Consider the following 24,521-nt stretch of genomic DNA (forward strand, 5'->3'; position numbering starts at 1 on the left):
ACGCCTTGTATATTTAGTGAGTTCTTCTTAACAGAAAACACTCAGTTCCACCTTGTGATGTCATGTGGTGATACAGGAATGCTGTGTTTTTAAACACCATACACTTTCACTAGAATCATTTGGACAATTTCAGCCCTGGAATTGTCGATCTCTACTGAACAAACGTAAAAGGTCACTGTTAACTTGAAAACTACCGCTTCATGATATCATAAGTTGGAATAGAGCATTTTGAGCTTGTGTGTAAACAGACTAATAATAAAGGGTTACTCAAACATAACAGCATTCGCACATTCGTGCTTAAAGCTCAGAAGAGCCAATTTTGCATAATATATAACCTTTAAATCACACTTTAGATTTTTCATAACATAGCTTAATATGTTAATGTCTTTGCTTGTGTGTTCAGGCCCTGGAGTCTCTGAACAAAAAGGACATGACAGAGATCAAGTCGTACGGGCGTCCTCCTGCGTTGGTGGAGACGGTGATGCAGGCAGTTATGACTCTGCTGGAGAAGGAGCCTACATGGGCTGAGGCCAAGAGGCAGCTGGGTGAGAGGACACCCGCCTGTTTGTTTAAAAGGCTTTGTTTTGGCTGACAAAAGAATATCCAGGGTTGTTCACTTTAGTTCAGAAAATTATTATTAAGATTTATTTCAATATTTTATCTATATGTCAGCTTGCCTTGCGTACGTGTGTCAGCTACCTTTTAGCTGTAGTGCAGTATGAAATGATTCTAGTGAAAGTGTATGGAGTATTAATTTTACATATCTATTTACCTGGGGATAAATATGGCATGGTCAGGCCAAGTTACAGATCAGATCTGTAGAGAGGCAACACCACTCAGAGTAGGAAAGCTTTTCAAGGGACTTTCTTTCCTATAAAAACACCTGGAATTGAATGGATGAAAGACATTCCATACTGTGGATGGACCATTCCAGACAAAGCAATGACATCATGAAGACAAAAAGGTAGTGGACCTTCCTGCCAAAAAGTAACAGTACCATAAACCTTTAACAGAGGTTATGCAGAATGTCACCAAAAATTTTTAGAATGAGTGGCAACATTATTTGAGTGCCAATGGTAAGTAATGGCTTTTTTCTTCTGTAAGAGCTCAAAACAGAATGTGAAAGAGCTGCTACAGCTTAATCCGTCCATCTATCCATCTGCTGCGGGGGCAGCAGTGTGCGGCTTAATGACAAATATAAAAGTTTACAACTCAGTTAAATATTTAGTTTGTACCTGACATCTAAAACGAGCTAACTGTTAAGTGGTTTTCTGCAACAGTAGAAAACTATTTAACAGTTAGGAGTGTAGTCTACACGCAGGGTCCCTGATACAGAGTTTTGGATTTCACATAGTTGAACAGAACCTTTCTAAATATCATATTTCTGTGTCTGTGTGTTGAGGTTGAAGTGTTCTTTATCTCCCCCCATTGTTAGTTAACAAACTAGCTAGGCTCTGCATGATCACAGCAACAACAGATAAACTACTTTCGGTTTCTGTTTTGCTTTATAAAGCTAATTTGAGTTAAAAAAAAAAAAATTAAAAAAACATGGTGATGCCAACAGATGTACTTCATTCAAATAATCATCATAACATTACACATTTTCTGATCACTTTCAGTGAAATCCATCCCAGCTCGATAATGGGATTCAGAGTGATACACATATCAATTTGGCATGAGCCAGGTAAAAAAAAAAACTGCTACATGAACAAAAACAGCCAAAAAAAAAAGCAACGAAACACATTTTGTCAGTTATGCTGTCCATAGTTCTGCCTCAGTGCCACTCAACCAGAATGCTGAGAGGCATTTTTCAAATAAAATGATGTCTGTGCATAATTTCTATCAATAAAGTTATTCTTTACTCATGTTTCCCAGGTGAGGGCAACTTCATTAAGACGCTGGTGAACTTTGATAAGGACAACATCTCAGACCGTGTGCTGAAGAAGATTGGACAGTACTGTAAGCAGCCAGACTTCGAGCCGGACATCATTGGCAAAGTGTCACTTGCTGCTAAGTCCTTGTCCATGTGGGTCAGAGCCATGGAGGTAAGATCTATGTAGGTTGTTTGCATGACATGAAATATATCAGAATTTCAGCTAACGGGCAGGATATCTCATTAGGTGAATCCCTTTTTTTGAAGGAAATATCCCAATAGAAAATAGAAATGTAACAATAACCGAAAAGTGATGTCATATCCACTGTTCCCTCTAAGCTGCGTGCGTGCGCAATTGCGCACTGCTGACACGGTCTCCGAGCACAGAAAGTCTGTGCTGCGCACAAAAAAATCTAACCGGAATTGAAAATAAAATAAACACACAACAATTCATTCTGCGCTATTTTTCAATGTGAGTCAGTGAGTGTGACTGGTGACTCGCTGCTCCAGCCAATTATGTGATTCACATACGTATTTCCACAGCTTATCAACGTCATTGACAGGCATCCTCATGTCCCGCTACCAGAGTTTTAGCCGATGTGGCCGATGTGGGCCGTGTCCCAATTCGCCAAACTGGCCTTAAGATCACGATTGGAAGTGTGTGTCGAAGGGCAGTTACGTAATTTCCGGCGCGACAAGGGCTGTCCCATTTCAACCCACCCTACTGAATGCGCCCACAAACCTGCCCTCCCCTTTCCACCGTTTCCATGGATCGGACGTGGCCGAAGCGTGCATCCGTGCACACTTCACGCACTTCAACTACGCAAAAAAGAGAAGAAAATGGAGTCTGCTGCACAATACACATTGAAATGTTCGTACTGGTTTACCTCATCTACAACAGTGTGACATGAAACTGTTAAATCTGAATAAAGATAAGTACAGGCCGTGTGTTTGATGATTAAAAAGGAGGGGAGTTACATGGAATAAAGGAATGTACAGTTATTGCTAGACAATAAGAAGACATTATCATCATGAGAAATTATTATTGCAATAAGAATAATGAAAGAATGTTCGTTTCTATTGTAAGCGTCAAAGACCAAGAGACTGAAACATAAAGTCAGAAGGTTTAATGAGTTCCACACAGGTGATGTGAACAATGAAGCAACGGACTCTCCAGAAAGGACAGAAGAGAGTCCTGAGACGTGCACAAAATCTTTATGTGTTCCGGTACATTCCATACGTCTGTGCCCCTCGTGGGCACGTGTCTTTTACCTTAGTGTTAGTAAGTCAAGATACTAGTTTGATGTAGCGCTGCACTGCTAGAAAATACTTCACAATAATAATATGAAAAGAACTAGCACGGCATAGAAGGGAAACAGCGCCCTCTACTGTTATTAAAGTGGTGTAGCAACTGGCCAAAATACCGAATGTTAAACTGCAATATCCCACTATATGTACAACTAATCAGTGTTCTCTGGTTTATAGAGTATGAATGTAAAAATTATATTGTTACCTCTGTCTTTGTTATTACGTTTTCACAAGGTATATGTTGTTAAAGTTATGAAGTAGCTACAATTGAGAAAAAAATCACTTGAAACTTATATTTGCCTATTGATATTCAATCTAAACAAAAAGAAACGGCTGTGACGACGACATCTTGACTTTTCTTCTATTAAATAATAAATCATTAAAAATAACGTACGTAATGTACGTATCGTACGTTCAAAAACAGCGGTGGAAGTGCGGTCCCTGGTTTAGGCCTGTCCCACTTCAGCAAGATGGCGGCTACACTGAGGAGGACACACTCTCGACCGGAAGCTTGAAACCACACTTTGAGGAGTACCTCGAAGGGTCCCTTCAAAAGGTGCATTTGGCGAATTGAGACATGGCTGTGGAGTGAAGACTCGCTAATGATTCTAAGTGTTTAACCCCTTAACGTTCCGACGGCCCGCCCTTGGGCAAAGATCCGCGCGTAATTTTACGCACGCATAATTGCGTAATTTTACTCACTGTTTTGCAGCAGTTTTGCATTTTAAACATGACGAAACGGACAAAACAAAGGAAGTACGCGACCGAGGACACTGTGGATGTTTGTACAAGTTAAACTAGAGGCATCTCGGACCCGGAGCGGTTCGTGGAACTGAGTGAAGATCTCATGATGGACTCAGAAGCAGAGGATCTTATGATTTGATGGACTGGATCAATCAATCAATTATTTTGACCCATATCACTTGTTTTGAATATATTTTATATACAAATACACATTATATATTGTGTTTTGATATGATATGTAAATGTACAGTAATAGAGCAGCTGGGTGTGCAGATACAGATTCCTCTCAGTGTGTATTGGTCATTGAAAACTGTCAATAGTTTATGAGTTGTAAAAATCAAATGATCGTGTCATATACTGAAAAAGAGTTAACGGACTGTCTCCCAGACACAGTAGGACAATCTCACTCAGTGCACAGCAAAAGCTTCACACAATGGCTTATACTCATAATACAAGTCAGAGCTTTATAATAAAAATGTTGAGTGTGTTTTCAATATTGGAGTTTGCAGTTGGCTTGGTTTGGTTGGAAGCTCATGTTTTGCCATAGTTAAAATTAAATATTTATACTTCCAATAGCATTAACATACTACACAGGTCATGCGCAAGATTTTTGTAATTGTCATTGTATAAGTGGCTAAAGCACTTAATTAAATGTCTTATAACAGAAATGTAAATGTGGTAACCTTAAAGGAGTGGTTAGTGGCTTTGAGATGGAGATGTATGGGGACTGGGGTCCAGAGCAGCTTTTACACTGGTGTTGATACATCCTCTTATGGAATGGCTGCTTAGTCTTTCCAATGTACCGCCCACTGCACTCTTCACTACATTAAATGGAGTAGACTGCTCTTACTTTGTTTATGGCTCTGGGTTTTGTCTTTTGGGTTGACCAGTTTTTGTTTTAAAGTGTTTGTAGTTAGAAAAAGACTGGAATCTCGTACTGTGTGAAAATTCTCTGAAGTTTTTCAGACACATCTGCTGCGTAAGGAATAGTTACGCTTAACCTTAGATATCTTAGATCTATTGAAGGCCCATTTTGGATATCCACAAGCAGAGAGGGCTTTCTCCACGTGTTGCTCCTCCTTCACTTTTCCTTCTGTGTTGGTGGGTATCACTTGAGCTCTGTGTTGTAGAGTACGGATAACTCCGAGTTTGTGCTGCAGTGGATGGTGTGAACCAAACAGCAGGTGTTGGTCAGGAGGCTGGAAACTGGAGACAATAGCTGTTTACAGTTTCAGTGTAGTTAGCCCCTCCCTTCAGAAAGATATAAGGCAGTGTTCACCAGCAGCCTGACCGGAACTGAAGAAGCAGCTTGGATGAGTAGCGTCTTCACTCCTACAACGATTTGTCCAGTTGACAGATTTAAAATTCTTATTTTGCTATCATGAAATATTGTACCAAAAAATGTGGATATCATTACATTCACATGTTTAACCATATGATTAATTAGCGTACGGTAATTAGCCAGAAACATGCCACATTTAAAGTCCTTTAATGATTTTGTGATTGAATAATGCTATGACTTTTTATATTTTCACCTTAGTTAATTTGACTGAAATTAGGTAACTCATTTTATTTCAGTAATGATCAGAACATCATTAATAATGATCAGATTTATGCACGTAAATATTGCCAGATATTAACCATAAACAAGGTCTAAACATCTACAGTCTGATAGGGGCAAATACTACCAAAGAATCCTTAATTGCTCAATGTTTAATTATAGAACCCGATACTGCATTACAGTGCAAAAATGACTCAAAAGAACTCTGGTCTAACGCCCTTTCCCCCAGGTTTACGGACGCATATACAGGGTGGTGGAGCCTAAGCGAGCCCAGTTAAAAGCAGCCATGTCCCAGCTGAGGGAGAAACAGGCCGCTCTGGCTGAGGCACAGAATAAACTAAAGGAGGTGAGTCAGTCTGCAATATTGTCATATTCAGCAAGTTGCAATTTGCACAATGTTTGCACTGCACTTTTGACTCATTAAAGATTTTTACTGTCTTAAAAATGTGAAAAATAGAATTAGTTCATATTAAACAGTTTGCAGTGGTCCAAACTTACTCCTCGCTCAGCTTTTGCAATAGTTATTCACCGCAATGAGTTTATAAGCACTTTTCACAACTTTCAGAGACCAGAGTGGAGTTTTGCCATGACAGTAAAGCAACAACTAACAACTAACACACACTTCCTAAATATCGGTCAGTAAAAGGCTTCATAACTAGTTACACACAATGCACAGCGGACATCTTTTGACATCTAGAGCTGCTTATACTATATATTTGTACTGGGGCAAGACACATTTTGCTAAAATACATGGGACAAATTGGGTACAGGCACTTTAAGTTTTATTTAGTTTTAAGATTTTATTTTTTATTAGTTTCAAGAATTTTCTGACTGGATTTAATATATGTTCCCTTGTTTCACTATCTAAACAAGACTGAGTAATTTACTTATTTTATTGACCATATAAATGAAACTTTTAACTATACTTATTTTTTTAAGGAAACAGATTATGCAGAATTGTATTTTATGTATGTACTAAATGTTGTATTTCGATTGAATCTGTATTCAAAACGTCACAAATTTTCCCCATACACTGCTCTTTACTTATTTCCTTCTGTAATACACACAGGATTCAATAGGATTCAGCGCTATTGATTCCTTTCCATAAAATGGTTGTTTAGGAAGTATTTGTAATATATTTTGTGCATAAAAATCATTCTTGTATCTCTGTATGGGTCCTTGTCCAAGGTGGCAGATGAGCTGGATGAATTGAAGAAACAGCATGCAGAGAAGCTGACCATGAAGGAGAACTTGAGGAAGAAATCCGAGGACATGGTGGTGAAATTGGACCGTGCAGACAAACTGGTGACAGGGCTGGCAGGAGAGAGAATCCGCTGGGAGGAGAGAGCCACTGTACGCTTCACACATATACTATGCATGCTGTCCTCATCTTCATCTTAGACAAAGACAAAAAAAAGTGATCCAAAAGCAGTATTTTTTTGGGAAAAAATATAAAAAACAAAACCCGTTTATTCTTGCCCTCACACCACTGCTAACAACAACTAGCATGCTAACACCATACCAGTGTTAATGCATGGTTCACGGATGATAACAAAAACGCTTTATAATTAGATGCAAACAGTACACAGCAGTCTCATTTGACCCTAAGAACTGTATTTACAATGCAGCTGATACCGTCTTGATTATTCAAAATTGATGATTTTTGCAGGCTAATACTAGCGGTTGTAAGAAAAAACACAGGATACTGGCTCCGGTCTTCCAAAATCTTTTTGGACAAGCCAAGTTGCTAAGTGCTAAGTGATCACTTTAGTATCGAACACTGTATCTACTAATTACATGGAAGTATGGTATTGACCACTGCTGGAGGAATGAGGGACATATATATTCATGTTACAAGTATAGAAACAGGGTTGTAAAATGCATACCTTGTTTCATTCATTGTCTCAGTTACCACACTGTATCCACTACAGTATGTTAATTGAGAGTTGCCAAATGGAATACCATTACAAGAAGATAAAGAGCATTATTGCAAAGAAAATAAATTGTATTGTAACTAAAAATATTGTAGGGAAATATAGTAGTAATAGAAATAATAGTAGTAGAGTGGTAGTGGAGCTGCAGTATAAGTATTCTTCTTCTTTGTCTTTTCCACAGGGGCTGGAGAAGTGCATAGGGTATCTCATAGGAGACAGTTTACTCGCTGCCTCCTTCCTTTCCTACATGGGTCCATTTTTATCAAACTACAGAGATGAACTGCAGGGCATCTGGTTGAAGGAGGTCAGGCTTGTTTCTTTATTTTCTAAACCTTTGTTTATTCTGTCTGCTTTCTGACATTAATATTGGTTTGTTTTTTGTTTGTTTTTTTGCAGATTTGGAACTTGGAAATTCCCTGCTCTCCTGGCTTTAGTTTTGCTGTTTTCTTGTCCAAGCCCACAGCCGTACGGGACTGGAACATTCAGGGGCTGCCCTCCGATGCTTTCTCCACTGAGAATGGGGTTATTGTCACTCGGGGAAATCGGTATGAATTATTATAGCCTTTAAAGTGTCCATTGCAGGTTTTTATGATCCTCTAATTCTGACATAATTTACTGTCATAATTCCTGTTGTAAATATAAATAATAGTCTTCCACCAATCAAACCATTTGCAAAGAAAACCTGAAAAATATGTTGAAAATTCAGTTCATGGGAAGGAGAATTTGTCCAGAAATTAGCCGCAATTTCCACCTAAGAAACACATTTTTTCTGATTTTTTAAAGGTTACTTTAACAAAAGAAAGGTATATTATACTTTTATTTCTCAATTTGTAATTGAATTGAATTGAATTTCCAATCGCTAAGTGAAATTTTACTTTAGTAGTTTAAACTGACACTCGGTGCTCAAAGTAGGCTACATCAGGTTTTCGCTTTAGTGTCCATAAGCCACAAAGAATTTTAAACATGGCTGGTGGAAAGGCAGGACTCCAGAAAGAGCAGTGGGCCATATCCACAGACACCTCAAGTCTAGGACCACAAGCCATGTCAGAGTGGGAGCTACTGCAACCATGTACAGTACGGCTACTCTTGAGTACCTTACAGCCGAATTGGCAGGAAAAGGATCTCAAAGTGAAGCGTATTACTCCATGCCACTTGCAGCTGGCCATTAGAGGAGATGAAGTGCTGGATTCCCTCATCAAAGCTACCATTGCTGGCGGAAGTGTAATTTCCCACATTCACAAGTCTGATTGGAAAGAATGGCCAGCAGAAGATCATATAATCTGAAGTGCTCTGAAACTGTGCCATTTTAGGACAAAGTCTGCATCAATTGGTTAAATGTCTTATTTGTACATGAGCTTGCATTTACTCACCGGGAGTTTTTTTTTTTTTTTTTTAATGGCTTCAGAGAAGCTCATTTGAGTTTTGTTTGGTGCTACTGTGTTAAGCTACTTTTTGTGGCATTCTCACGTATAGTGTCCTTTTACAAAGCTCTTAACTTATGTGACATTTTTAGCAAAATCTTAAATATAATTCTGTAGTTCTTAACTGTGTTTTTGTAAAGTGGACAGTCTAACCTGACTCTAACCTGTCAGAGGCACACAACATGGTGTTTTCTCCAATGCATTTTTAATTGTGTTCCCCATCTGTTACCATCTGTTCTTTCAAGATGGCCGCTGATGGTTGATCCACAAGGTCAGGCTCTGAACTGGATTAAGAACATGGAACTGAAAAAGGTATGTCATAGACTTCAAATATATTTTTGAAAAATAATTAGTGTTGTGTATTACTGATTATCCTTCCTGTATACAGGGTTTGAAAATCATAGACTTCCAGATGCCAGACTACCTGCGGGTTCTGGAGAATGCCATCCAGTTTGGAAACCCAGTCCTACTGCAGAATGTTCAGGATGATTTGGACCCTTCTCTAAACCCTATCCTCAACAAGTCTTTGACCCGGATAGGTTTGTAACACTAAAACTTAAGCCCCATTCACTCATAGTTCCCAGTAAAATTGCCAATGTTCTGCCATGTTGATGTGCCTTGTCAAGGTGATCAAAGAACATCAAATTGACAGCTCTGCCTAAAAAAACTAGCTTGTCAAAAAGATATGCACGCATTTATCTTAATTTACTCCATATTTGAATTATAATACAGGACACTGTAATTTCTGAAAAAATGTCAGTTAGTTTGGTCTGGAGAAACAGAGGCAACTTTTTAACTGTTCCAAACATTAACCATTTCCTAATCCAAACCTTAACCATTTGTTAATAATAACCGTAAACATAATTTATAACCCTGTTCCTAAACATTATTCCTTTTCATGACCAATTGTTCCTCTGCACCTGACTATTTAGCTAGCACCAAGCTAAAACCAAGCATCTTGGCACATTAACTTGATAGGCACATTAACTTGATAGGCACATCAACTGAACACTGGATACAAAAAAATGTCACAACTTTTACATCAGTTAAGTGGCAATTTGTGAGGAAAAGTAGTAAACAAAAAGTTGGTACTAGCAGTGAGCCTCTACCAATGTCATCCAGTGTCATTAAGTCCATCCTCAATGTAGAGACAGTTTACGCATAAGGAAGGTATGTTTCTGACAGTCTTAACATTTGTTTAACAAAATAAAGGTGTTGTCTTTATTTTTTATTTGTCTAGTAATATGTATTGTGCAATTTTGACCCTGCATATGTCATATCTGCTGCCCATGTCCAAAAAGGAAATAAATTGAAATAAAATGATAAATTTGGCCAAAATTACAAAACTAGAAAATAATAATGATAACTATGTTTTAAAAGTGAAATGTGTAGTCTAACCTGTCACATGCACTTTAAGCTGGCATTTGACTCTCTACACTTTGCATCATTTAAACTGAATGAGAATGGAATGTAACCAAGGAAACTAAACTTGTAACCAAGGATTTATTCACACATAAGAAATGCAGGGAAATCTGTTCTGACTTTGCACACACCTGTTTGGACCCTGTCCTGGCAAAATGCAGGTAAATTTCTGGGTCAGGATGCGTGTGTGAATGAAGCTTATGTGCCGATGTTATGACTCTGTACAATGTTTCACAATGTTTCTTTTCTCCCTCTCCTGATCATTTGCTCAAACTATTACAGGTGGAAGGTTACTGATGAAGTTAGGTGACAAAGAGATCGAATATAACCCTGACTTTCGTTTCTACATTGCCACCAAACTGTCCAACCCACACTACACCCCTGAGACTTCAACAAAGACCACCATTGTAAACTTTGCTGTCAAAGAACAGGTGTGTCTAAAAACACAAAAAGAATGTGAAGTTTGTTTAGGGCTGGGCAATATGATAGATCACCATTTTTTTGTTGTTAGTTTTATTTGTTTTTAATAAAGCAAAAAAAAAAAAAAAGTCTTTCAGTATTAATTTGCTGAACATAAACAAGAAAGATCATTGTCATTTATCACAAAAATAGTCAAATTTCTTCCTCAAATGTATGAACTCATCTCCAAACCACATACTTTACTGAAAGAGGATTGGCTATAGATCCAAGTATATTATTGATAGATTTAATGATTATCGATTACATGTTGATCTTGATTAAACCCACAGTGTGCAACTTTTTTGCCAAAATGCTGGCTAAGCTAAAAGCATGTTGTTGTTTTTTTGTTTGTTTGTTTGTTTGTTTTTTTATTTCATTTTTTTAGTGTACAGAATAAAAACACGCAACCTTACTGTGAGTGGGCTTGCTTCTCCTCAAACCTGACTGTTATTTAGCTCCTCCTCCTGCTTGCTTCCATGGAAATGTTGTTCCTTTGGCTATAATCTTCCATTGTATGAGATAAAACTGATTTATCTCCAGGGAGAATGTTCTGAAGTATGGTTTTAACTTTTCATTTCCATGGAATCATGCAAGTGACTTTCCACCTATATCATTTTAAAATTTGATTAGTTTGTTCTCATTTAATCTCTAACCACTCCACATGTGTGGGCAGGGTTTGGAGGCTCAGCTGCTGGGTATTGTGGTTCGAAAAGAGCGTCCAGAGCTGGAGGAACAGAAGGACTCTTTAGTGATCAGCATTGCCTCAGGCAAACGCAGCCTGCAGGAGTTGGAGGATGAGATTTTAAGGTTCTGAGGACAACCATTACTCTTGTTTTTTAACTTTGATTTACTAATGCTTTTAGACAGATATTTTGGCATAGAAACAACAATCTCAATATTTTATCTTATTAATAGCAGGACTGAACAATTTGGGAAAAATATCTAAGAATCACATTTCAGAACATGTTTGGACAGATCTAAAACTACAAGGTCAGCTGTTTTTATGCAGAATAAGACTGGAAACATTGCTCGTTTGATGAGGAAATTATATTGCTGGTTTTCAGATAACATCACAACATTCTGCTTGCCAATAATATTAAATATAGATGGGTCAGCTAAAATTAATACTGATAAAGTGCAATTTTGTTGTAACACAAGAAGTTTGTGGGTCTAGTCACTAGGGTTGTAAAAGTATCAAAAATAAGATACTAATCAATACTAAAACTAGTATTGAAATTAGATACTAAAAAAGTCACGTTGACAGGACAGAAATGAACTTTTCCTGAATAGCTTTAGAATGATCTTGAGCGTTATCAGAAAAAGTATAAAACCATATAGACTATATGCCCATGGACCACTATGGAACTTAATTGGACGACTGAGGTATTACACAAATATAAGGCCACATGGTAATTTAAAAGAAAGTACTATGATTGCTATTTATTGTCTAAATAGTGTTTTTTTTTTAATTTAATTTAATTTTGTTATTATCGTGGTATCCAAATCAGTATTGAGTATTGAGTCTATTCCTTAGTGTTAAAATCGAGTTTGAAATTTTAGTATCATGACAACACTACTTCTACGTCACTAATAGACATTATCAGGTTCAACATTTCTGAATTTACCTTTTGGTAATTCATGGCAATACTCCCATCTGGGAGTATGACATCATCACATTCTAGAATCTGAAAACCACTAATACTTAAAAAATTGCAGCCTTTGTGATTTGCCAATTGCGTCCATTCAAATTTCAATTCAATTGAGTTTAATATTGAAACTCTAATTAATATTTATTTACTCTTGATTAGCAGCTATGCTATGAGTGATCCCTGAATATATATCTCCATTGCTGTCTCAGGCTTTTGAACGAGGCATCCGGCTCTTTGCTGGACGACGTGCAGCTGGTCAACACTCTGCAGACATCTAAAGTGACTGCCACAGAGGTCTCTGAGCAGCTGGTGACTAGTGAGACCACCGAGGTTGCCATCGACTCTGCCAGAGAGGTCTGTCATAGGAGTACATGTATTCAAAACATCTCATATTCAATGAAAAGAAATCATTTACATTATTGATACTAAAAGGTGATTTCATCAACATTCCCTTCATGCGTCAAGCTAACTAGAGGCGCACTGCTGTCAGGAGCTCTGTTACTGAAGTTAGACTTTAATCTGAGTTTAACAAAATCTGACCATAAAGAACTGACTTAACTGAAACTACAACGGGTGAGCTGATTTGAGCTTTTAAACAAGTTCCTCTCAAATAACATTACAGTAACAAGTAAGCTAACATTAGTCAACAATTTTTCAGTTAGTTATTCAATGCTTGATCATATTCATATCATATTGATCACAAGCTCCTGAAATTGTCGGAAAACCAAGAAAAAATACGAAAAGGATTTACATAACACAATCTAAAACATAGCAAAAGACAAAGTTTAAATCTGTCAACTGGACAAATCGTTGTAGGAGTGAAGACATTTCGCTGCTCATCCAAACTGCTTCTTCAGTTCTGGTCAGATTACTGCTGGACACTGCCTTATATCTATCTGGAGGGAGGGGTAACTACACTGAAATTGTAAACAGCTATTGTCTCCAGTTTCAGCTGAAATCACCCTATTCAGCCTTTAACAACCCTGCTATTGTTCCCTTGTTTGGGTTTGAGGATGGAGTTATAGATGGAGGATAGATGATGTCTAAGGCCCCTATTCCTGTTTAAGGAAGGATTGTCTTTCCTAACAAAAATAGCTTCCTTAACTCCCCTCTCAAACCATTTCTTCTCTCTGGCTAAGATCTGAACTTCACTATCTTCAAAGGAGTGGTTAGGGGCAGATGGAGATGTACGCTGGTGTTGGTACATCCTCTTGTGGAGTGGCTGCTTAGTTTCTCTAATGGAGTAGACCCCATTACTTTGTTTGTGGCTTGGGGTTGACTTTGCCTTAAAGTGTATGTAGATTTGAAAAAGACACAAATCTCGTACTGTCTGAAAATTCTCTGAGATTTTTCAGACACATCCGCTGTGTAAGGAATAGTTACAGCTTTCCTTCTAACTTCAGATTCCTTGTTGTCCTCCCCTTAGATCTATTGAAGGCCCACTTTGGATATCCACAAGTCGAGAGGGCTTTCTCCATGTGTAGTTCCTCCTTCACTTTTCCCTCTGTGTTTGTGGGCACCACTTGAGCTCTGTTTTGTAGAGTATGGATAACTCAGAATTTGTGCTGCAATGGATGGTGTGAATCAAACCGCAGGTATTGGTCAGTGTGTGTGGGTTTCTTGAAGACCTACCTGGAGACATCGGTCCTCTCCTATAGTTACTGCACAATCTAAGAAGGCCAGTTTGTTCTCCTTGGCCTCTTCCCGTATGAACTTGATGTTTGGATCCACAGCATTAATATATGCAGTAAAGGGTTCCAGATCTTAAATTTTGATTTTAGTCCAGTTGTCGTCCACCTTTTGATACCAATGTGTGTGTGGAATGCCTGGAAATGAGGCCAATGCCTCCTGTTCAAATTGTTCCATGTATAAGTTAGCCATAATAGGAGAGACCGGTGAGCCCATGGCACAACCGTGGATTTGCCTGTAGAAGTTCCCTCTAAACTGGAAATATGTGGTATTTAGACACATTTCCAGCAGTTTGCAGATCTCTCTTTTAGCTTAGTATCCTGCAGCAGCCTCCTCTTTGCTGCCTCCACTGCTACTGATGTGGGGATACAAGTGAAAAGAGAGGTCACAGCAAATGAAACTATGGTCTCATCTGAATCAAATTGATGCTTGATTTCAATCTAAAACACTTACCAGGGTGTGTTTGCTAATGTGTGTGTTGTGTGACCATGTTAACTGCTAAACATTCCTCCATAAACATACATGTACTTCCCCCCAGTGTGATGTCACTGCAAAGTATCAATAGACATATGACATGTTCAAACATATATGTTTAGTATTGCCTCATAGCCTCTGTTTGTCTACTGTCTTCCCTAGGCATATCGACCATGTGCACAACGAGCCTCCATCTTGTTCTTTATTCTAAATGACTTGGGCCACATTGACCCCATGTACCAGTTTGCCTTGGACGCCTATATCAGCCTGTTCAACATTAGCTTAGAGAAGAGCAAACGCAGCCACAAGCTAGAGGAGAGGATCGCCAACCTCAATAACTACCACACTTATGCAGTCTACAAGTAAGATTCATTCTAAAGAGTCCATTGTGGAGATAGAATTAGCTGTTTAAAGGGCCTGTACCTGATTTTAATGTATTCTTGTCAAGATAAATGCAGTCTTTGGTAAAAGCTGTGAAAATAGCATTTTCTCTGATAACAATTAAAACAGAATCTACAGTTAGGCTCACCTTTTATTCCAATCAGACACACTGTTCACTAAGAATCATGGGAAACCAACTGCATAACACAATCCCAGACATTTGATTGTCATGGTGCATTTTCAAGAGGGACAAAACGCTAATGGTAGGCAGAGATTGGAGAACAATAAGGAAACAACTGCATGACCTAGACCAGGGATGTCAAACACATTTTCACCGAGGGCCACATCAGCAAAATGGCTGCTCTCAAAGGGCCAGATGTAAAATAAATAACTCATTTTTCACCTTGTTAATTAACTGTTTCTGTATTTATGACTTTTACAAATATTGCATATGCATTTGCCTGGATGTAAAATGTGTTTTTCTTTATTTCTGTGTAACTGTGTATCTCCTGATAAATTGAGATTTCAAGACCATCATTCCTTTTAGCTTACCCTGTCGAGGGCCACATAAAATGATGTGGAGGGCCATATTTGGCCCGTGTGCCTTGACTTTGACACATGTGACCTAGACAGTTGTTTTTGTGTCATGGTGCAATATCACAGTGGTAGAAAGGACTAACTGGGCGGGGCTAAAAGTTCAAACTAAAACATGTTCCTACCTTATGGTTTAAAATCAAGTGCACCATTACATGGTGTCTGTATCAAAACACACAACTGTTATTTGGAACACTTAAGCAAAAATATGAAATTTCTGGGCCCACTGCCTAGCAAAGAATTATGAAGATCAACAGTTGTACATTTTCTGTTTAGATATTTCTTTCAAAAACATGAAGAGCCCATAAAGTTATATAAGCCCCTGCTCTTTATCTGAAGTTACCTATTTTGGAATACTGTGAACTCATCCATGCATTATTTCCATCCAAGTGAATGCAGTTAATAAAGGGTTGAATGATCTTCAGGAACACATGCCGCGGTCTGTTCGAGGCGCACAAGCTGCTCTTCAGCTTCCAGATGTGTGCCAAGATCCTGGAGGTGTCTGGCAAACTCAACATGGATGAGTACAGCTTCTTCCTCAGAGGAGGCCTGGTAACTGCACAAAGACTGGGATACAACACAATAATTCTCATCTCTTTTTCATGTTATGTCTTTGTTGTTGAATGTACTCCCATAGGTCCTGGATAAAAAGGATCAGATGTATAATCCATGCACCAATTGGCTGCAGGACTCAGCCTGGGACAACATCACCACACTGGACAAGCTGCCAAACTTCCATGGCATCACAGCTTCTTTTGAACAGAAGCCCAAAGAGTGGCACAAGTGGTTCACCAGTGCAGAGCCCGAGAACGCTACACTGCCCGGTTTGTAATAAATACAATAGGGGTCTCACATAAAGAAAGTCACACAGGGTACATGTAGACATAGGCATGGCATTTTCATTTATCATTCATCTGTTTTTAATACAAGCTTCCTTTCATCTAGTGTTGCTCTCCTGACATATCTAAGTGTCCATGGTGTGCTTTGGCCTTTACATACAACTATTAACTATTAGCTCTCTTTGATTTGACAAGTGCAGATGCAACTTGTTTCATTAATTTCCCATTCATTAACCTTATTGGCTTGTGGATTAAGCTTGAAATAAGTTTGCAGAAACTGCCAATGTGTTATGTGAATGTATATTTTTTAAATAATAAGCATGTATATAAAAATACACAAATGCACTAACTGCTACTGAAATTTATAACTCATTCTTTTTCTTCTCCTTTCCAGGGAATGAAATATAAGTAGACACATGTGGTTATATTTAAAGAATTGTGCATATTGTATGTTTTGTGACAGAGGACTGGCAGGAGAACTGTAACGAGTGGCAGGAGAACTGTAACGAGTTCCAGAAGATGCTGATTGTGCGCTCCTTACGTCAGGACCGTGTGTCCTTCTGCGTCGCTTCCTTCATCTGTAAAAACCTTGGCTCTCGCTTTGTTGAGCCGCCTGTGCTGGACATGAAGGCTGTATGTTTCGCAAAGCAATTTTTGTTTACTTAGTTAATACAGTTAGTTTTTACATAGCAAATTAAATGAAAGGTATTGAATGATAATTAAACAAAAGTTAAGAATGTAACTATATGGTTCTATTTCATCCCTGAGTGTCAGAGGACTGTGCTGAAAGCACTGAATGACTGCTTGTGCAAGGGGAATCATTCAGTGCTTTCAGCACCGCACTCTGGCAGTCAGTGTGGATAAAATAGAACCATACAAACTAAACAAAAGAAAACAAAGGGGACAAACTGGATTAAAGCTCTCAATGAACTGGTTTCAATTTATTGTAAAAAAAAAAAATATATATATATATATATATAACAAACCATATACATTTGAACTATGCACTTTTGGATTGACAAAACAAGATATCAGTACTCAGTTGAGTTTTTTCATGATTAAAACATATAACTAAAGTGTATCAAGTGTGTCTCACAGTCAAGATGTAGATCCTCTCTCTGCCCTCTCCAGGTGGTTGAGGAATCCACTTGCAGGACTCCTCTGATCTTCGTCCTGTCTCCTGGAGTGGACCCCACAGGAGCGCTGCTGCAGTTGGCCGAGTCATCTGGCAAAAGCAGCCAGTTCCACGTGCTGTCCCTGGGTCAAGGACAGGCTCCCATTGCCAAAAGGATGATCACAGATGGTGTCAAGAATGGTATGATTTTTGATCAGGCTGTGTGCCCAGTGTCTTTACTAGATCTGGCACATAGGATGCCTTGATCTCCAGTCTCCTGTAGAGCTGCAAGGTTAAATGTTGTCAAAGGCTGCAATTAGTTGTTCAATATAATGTCCATTGAGGAGGAAGATAAATATCCTTTGAAGTATTTTAAGTCTTTGTTAAACATGCTAATCCTGTTCTTTAGACCATACGTGTTCTGTAAATATGTAGTAAAACCAAATAATTGTTTCAATTATTCAATCCTAGTAATTTTTATTTTTTTGTCAGTTCATCAATATATATATATATTTATAGCGCAGCATGGGATTCTAAGTTCATATAGTTTGTGCTCAAATGCAAATCTCACAGATGCTATACCAAAAAACTGCAGTTCTCCCAAAACAGTTCTCTCCCTCTCTCCTGTGCATAGGTCACTGGGTGTTCCTGGCCAACTGTCACCTGTCTCTGTCGTGGATGCCAGAGCTGGACAAACTGGTTGAGCAGCTGCAGGTGGAGGAGCCTCACCCAGACTTCAGACTGTGGCTGAGCTCGTCTCCTCACCCCGAGTTCCCCATCACCATCCTGCAGGCAGGCATCAAGATGACCACAGAGCCTCCGAAGGTGTGCTTAAACTGTTATATTCTGTACAATATCCGCACTATATCCTCTGACATGATTTATTTACACATTTAAAGAACACAGTACACAGTAAGTAGAATATAAAAGAAACCACAAACTAATCACTAGGGCACCAACAATTCATTGGAACAATCATGACCTGTTGACTATTGAAATAATCATAATTGTGTTTTGATCATCACTATCTGGCCTATATAGACTCTAAAACACAAGCCAAAATATGTTTTATAACAAAGACAACTCTATCTATCTCTCTATCTCTTAAAAAAAATTATCGCTTATCAGTCGATTATTAAAATAATCATGAGATGCAATGCTGTACCTTTTCAAATAAATATCTAAAATAGTTTGTTAGTAGAAATATATCCCAAGTGACTACATTTTATGAGATTTCACCTAATATTTGTTAAAAATTTCCCCTAAGATAAGCTCTTCTCAACTAGAACTACCTAGAACTTTCACTGCATGTTGTTTGCGGCTCATAAAGAAACAAAAAACATTTTGTTGTGACCAAATTTATTCTTACCATTTAGCAGAACTAGAGATAGAAAGTCAGTTCCACACATCACCAACCTTCTAGCATGATTGCCTAAGCCATATTTATATCATTTTACTCTCCATCTGTAATCAGATGCCCAGAAAACACAAACTGCCACAGTCATTTTATTGATACTTTGCAGCTGATGTCATCAACATTTCATGGGGGTGTGATGCTAACTATACACATGCTCTGTCTGAGGCTTTCTGAGACTTTAATCCGAGTTTTATTTCAAGGCAATTTAACCAGAAAGAACTGACTTAGTTGGAGCTACAACAGGTGAGCTGATTTTTACTGTTAAACAGATCCCTCTTAAGTAATATTACAGTCATAAGCTAGCTAGCATTAGTCAACCATTTTTCAGTTAGTCTCGCTCACCTTTTTGTTTAAAATCAAACACCTAAATAGGACCATGAATACTTGAATTGATCACAGACTCCTGAAAATGTGTTGCATTTTGCATTTTCATACAGTCTAAAAACTTTTTTTGGCTGTGTTTACTAATATTTATATTGTACCACCATGGTAATCCATGAACATTAAGCCATACATATGCATATAGAACACCCCCAGCGTGATCAGTACAAAGTATGAATTGATTTATGCAGATTATTTTTGTATCTTCCCAAAAGCCTTGAAAAAAGACTTTTGAGCTATGAGGCTATCACTGTTCAGTTGACATGTTAATTTCTTTTTCCCAAGTTAGTTCACAATTGTGTTTGTATCATTTCTGTGATACTATAGAACTGTAACTGTGCTGTCTGTGTGCAGGGCGTGAAGGCCAACATGAAGCGTCTGTACCAGCTGGTGACAGAGGCACAATTCAGCCACTGCTCCAGACCAGCATTCTACAGAAAGCTCCTCTTCTCCCTCTGCTTCTTCCACAGTATTCTGCTGGAGAGGAAGAAGTTTCTGCAGCTTGGATGGAACATTGTTTATGGCTTTAATGACTCTGACTTTGAGGTAATCATTCATGCACTATAATTAGGCTCTCGCATTGTTGTAGCTGTATATACTGTTAAGGGGTATTATGCAAAATTGAATTTTTGGAGCTTTGTACCATGTTATAATGCTGTTCCCTCATCATAAACATGCCTGTAGAGGTTTTAGATGTTATCCATGAATGTTTGAGTATTTTAGCCATCACTCCCGGGCCCTATTTCAACCATCCCCATGGTTGGCTTTAAGGTTTTGTGCAATGCTCAGCCCACAAGCCTATATCATCCATGCTCCCACACGACAATTCTCCATAAATATAGAAAAATAAAAAACTACACAGCAACAAAATTGATGTGGTGTGCAGTAGTTTCATTAGAAGTATACATGCTGATTGTGTTGTGATAACGCTCTGAGGGAGGAATGACTTCACGTGGGGAGCAAATGGGTGGGAGACTCAGAGCATCCAAAACAAAAGTGAAACTTATAAAACATGGCAATACGTTGTTTTCAGTGAATGTGCACTTTTGAAAATAATAAAAGGTAACATGGAGATCTAAATATTTGATGTGTTAGCACTTAATACACCATATAAATGTAATAATCTCTCTTTAATGTAATCATAGTGTAGTAGCTTCTATTGGTTTAAAACAGCAATACATTTACAACTTGTTATGCCATTAACTGTTATATATGGAGGACACATCATATCACAGAGATCCCTTTGCTTTCTGAACAGATAATTGGCTTGAGAACCTAAACACAAAATAAACTACCTTTACAGCATTTCATAATTGTAGATTTCAACATGTTTTAAGAAAAACATGCATACATACTACCTTATAAATCAACTGAGTGTTTTTTCAGGTGAGTGAGAGTTTATTGAGTCTGTACCTGGACAAGTATGAAGAGATTCCCTGGGACACGCTAAAGTACCTCATAGCTGGGGTTAACTACGGAGGTCATGTGACAGACGACTGGGACCGGCGCCTGCTCACTACGTACATCAATGACTACTTCTGTGAGGCTGCCGTCCAACAGCCATTCTTCCAGTAAGTAAAGTAACAATGCTTTTATTTGTATCGCACTTAAAGGAACTATATTTAGGCCACACTCTTAAAGTTATAAAAAACTACAATCACACCTCTCTGTACCAAATACTTATACCTTACCAACTGATATTTTATTACATTCTGGTATTGTAAATTCTAAAGAGGAAATATGTGATGCTTTCAACATTTGCTACATGCTACATTTTATCTTTGCATGCGATGTGTTGAATAATGATGGTCCTTCTGATCTGGATTATGTTGAGGCTAAACCTCAGGCAGATAATCACATTTTTTCTTGAAGACCTTTCAGTTACATGGAGGTCTTAAATGCTCTCCACTCCATAGACCCAAAGAAGTCCACAGGAGCTGACGATCTTGATCCAAAACTTCTTTTACTTGCGGCCCCATATTTAATTTAACCTCTTTTACATATTTTTGATTCATCAATTCAAATGTCAGGGATACCAGAATTATGGAAAACTGCACATGTTTTGCCTTTACATAAAGGTGGGACAACTAAAAATGTAAATAATTATCTAAATTACCTTGTCTTGTAAAAGTTTTAGAAAAGTTAGTTTCAAATCAAGTTACAGGTTATTTAAATAATTGCTCCATTTTGAAGTCTTATCAGTCGAGTTTCAGAAAAGGGCATAGTACTGTCACTGCAAGTTTTAAATGACATTTTTTCAGCCTTTGATGATAAACAAGATTGTGTAGCCCTGTTTATCCATTTAACTAAAGCTTTTGATTCAGTGGATCATGGAGTCCTCTTGAACCATCTGAAGCAGATTGGATTTGACAATGCTACATGTAATTGGTTCCAAAATTATCTTTCAAACAGAACCCAGGCAGTAATAGCTGATGGTTTTAAATCAGATTTTTTAACTTTAACCACTTAGCGTTCCGACGGCCCCCCGCGGGCCGCGCCTTTACGTTACAACTTTCCAGCAATGTACGTGTATTTCTGCGTCACCCACACAAACAATCTACACATCAAATGAAAGCTACGGCATTCATCTTTCTGAATATGTAAACCATTTACACCTCTAATCACCACAGTGTTGACAGGAAAGCCGTTTTTACAGAGAAGTCAGAAATGTGGATTTGGACTTCACTTACCTTTGAGCACTCTGGTTCTGTCAAACATCAACATATTCACACAAAGTTGGTCTCATTCGTTCCGTAAAGGTCAAGAGATTATAATCCAGTCAAGAAATTATGTCCACAAAGGAAGTTAGAGCCTCCATGTCCAATCTGCTGCAGGAAAGTGAAATCTGTTCCGTCACTTCTCTGCATTTCTTTTGTCAGTTTCAGGCATAATAAACTTTTGACAGCGCCAACTTTGTTCCTCAGCGCAAAACAAACTTGTTAGCTTGTGATTGACACCAAAGTTGGCCAATAAGGTGGGGGCTGTGGGTTACTTCTACAGTGAATGAGAGCTACAGATGACTGAAAGAGTACGCCCCACTCTCCCCCTTGTAGAATCAAGCTGTTACATTACACACGTTTAGTGACGTTTTCCTCTTAAAGCCCATGAACTGCGGAACACGCTGATGCGTGACATGCAGTGGTTTACTGTAAACAGACGGAGTTTGATGCGTGCGTAAAAAGACAAGATTGAATATAAAGATTCGCGCGTAAAATTACGCACGCGTGTTGCGCAATTTTACGCAGCAGTTTTGCGTTTTAAACATGACGAAACGGACAAAACAAAGGAAGTGCGTGACCGAGGACACTGTGGATGTTTGTACAAGTTAAACTAGAGGCATCTCGGACCCGGAGCGGTTCGTGGAACCGAGTGAAGATCTCATGGTGGACTGAGGAGTAGAGGGACCTTATGTTTTGATGGACTGGATGCTGTTCCTGATCGGTAAGCGTGGTTTATTCTGCTATTCACTTAATTGTGGGTCAAATGTGTATCATGTGTAATCATTAGCTAATGCTAATGCTAATGCCCCCGACCACCACCAATCATCACGCACACACCACTTGGGTGAAGTGTCTTACCTAAGGACACAATGACAGAACTAAGGACACAATGACAGAAATTGGTCCGGTTGGTGTGTTGATTGTTTACAGTGTGTGGTTTGTAAATATATATTTATTTTGATCCATAGCACTTGTTTTGACTGTATTTTATATACAAATATACATTTTATATTGTGTTTTGATATGATATATAAATGTACAGTAATAGAGCAGCTGGGTGTGCAGATACAGATTCCTCTCAATGTGAGTTTTCAGTAGAGCCTCACTGATGTCTGTGGGTTGAAACATTCAAGAGTTATTGCACTTTTTCCAAACGCTCTCCAAATGTCTTCATTCGGATAGGTTTGGAGAGGCCTGGACTTACTCATGATAAAATGATTGTAAAACTCTCATTTTTATAGGTATTGACCTCAAATTTGAAATGTAAGTGGTCAACAGTATTGTCAGTTGAGGTATGGTGTATTTTCGTCCCCAGCTACCTACTGCAGCTTTCTACACCTTCATTTTCACAATTTTTTTTTTGGTGAGGATGAGAGATTTTCTTTATGCATGTTCCAAAGTGTATAAATGCTCAGCAGACAAACTTACAGTGGTTCTGACACCTGTGGGTAAAATTATAGGGTGTTACCTTTACAAAGACCCCAAACTTGTGCATTTATTACTGAGGGTTCAATAATGGTGATTATTTTAATTTGGAGAGGTCAGAACAAAGGCAATTTCACCAAAATGACCCGGAATGCTAAGGGGTTTTAAGTAAAGGAGTGCCCCAAGGCTCAATTTTGGGCCACCTACTTTTTACTATTTTTTTTATTAATTCTATCGAACACAATTTAAAAGAAAGCCACATACATTTATATGCAGATGATGCTGTTTTGTATGCAAGTGCTCCCTCTGCTGATCAGGCACTTTTAAAATTGCAACAAGATTTTAATGAAATCCAAAACTCCCTCATAAATTTTAAGCTGTTTTTGAATGCAAGTAAAATTAAGTATATGATTTTTTTCTAAAAAAAACCCCAAAACATTTCAGTAGCATGCAAGCTACAAATATTTACATCCATTGAAAGAGTCAACACTTATAAATATCTTGGATTTTGGCTTGGAAAACTTATCCTTTAAAAACATATCTCAGAATTATGTAACAGTTTAAAATCTAAATTATCATTTTATTACAGAAACAAATATTGTATCCCAATGAGTTATAGAAAAGATATAGTGCCAGCAACCTTCCTATTTATTTTGGATTATGGGGATGTGGTGTATTTACAGACTTCAGCTTCTACTTTGAAACTGTTGGATCCACTATTTCACTCCGCCCTTCGTTTTATTACAGGTGATGGATCTGTAACTCATCACTGTATTCTCTATGAAAAAGTAGGTTGGCCATCGCTATCTGTTAGAAGAGAACAGCACTGTATGAAGTTTATCTATAAGGGACTAGTTCAAAAATGCCATAACACCTCACCTGCTTGTTAATCATTGATACCAGAACATTTAATACCAGATCACATGACTGCATAAGGCTAAGGATGAGCCAAACCAGAACTGAGATAGGAAAGAGGGCTTTTAGCTGTTTTGCTTAACAAAAATGGAATACACTCCAAGGAAAAGCAAAACTGGACACGTTGGTGACACAGTTGCAATTTAATAATCTGATAACAAACTTTTATACACACACCTGCACTTGTTTTCAACCTATTTG

General features: G+C 38.2%; 1 protein-coding gene across 1 annotated transcript in view; it reads left to right on the top strand.

The window, feature by feature from the left end:
• Positions 1–24,521, top strand: part of dnah2 (dynein, axonemal, heavy chain 2) — a 130,282-nt gene that overhangs the window by 88,786 nt on the left and 16,975 nt on the right. The window contains exons 59-77 of the mRNA XM_055228976.1: positions 404–545; positions 1,876–2,045; positions 5,716–5,832; positions 6,675–6,839; positions 7,602–7,724; positions 7,817–7,965; positions 9,087–9,153; positions 9,230–9,380; positions 10,546–10,694; positions 11,396–11,529; positions 12,581–12,725; positions 14,697–14,896; positions 15,935–16,061; positions 16,147–16,334; positions 16,834–16,981; positions 17,480–17,663; positions 18,097–18,287; positions 19,615–19,806; positions 20,647–20,831. Of these exons, the coding sequence (XP_055084951.1) occupies positions 404–545; positions 1,876–2,045; positions 5,716–5,832; positions 6,675–6,839; positions 7,602–7,724; positions 7,817–7,965; positions 9,087–9,153; positions 9,230–9,380; positions 10,546–10,694; positions 11,396–11,529; positions 12,581–12,725; positions 14,697–14,896; positions 15,935–16,061; positions 16,147–16,334; positions 16,834–16,981; positions 17,480–17,663; positions 18,097–18,287; positions 19,615–19,806; positions 20,647–20,831 (2,927 nt within the window). The remainder of the gene's footprint in view (positions 1–403; positions 546–1,875; positions 2,046–5,715; positions 5,833–6,674; positions 6,840–7,601; positions 7,725–7,816; positions 7,966–9,086; positions 9,154–9,229; positions 9,381–10,545; positions 10,695–11,395; positions 11,530–12,580; positions 12,726–14,696; positions 14,897–15,934; positions 16,062–16,146; positions 16,335–16,833; positions 16,982–17,479; positions 17,664–18,096; positions 18,288–19,614; positions 19,807–20,646; positions 20,832–24,521) is intronic.

This window comes from Periophthalmus magnuspinnatus, chromosome 18, assembly GCF_009829125.3.
Source record: "Periophthalmus magnuspinnatus isolate fPerMag1 chromosome 18, fPerMag1.2.pri, whole genome shotgun sequence".
In the NCBI taxonomy this organism is placed as follows: Eukaryota; Metazoa; Chordata; class Actinopteri; order Gobiiformes; family Gobiidae; genus Periophthalmus; species Periophthalmus magnuspinnatus.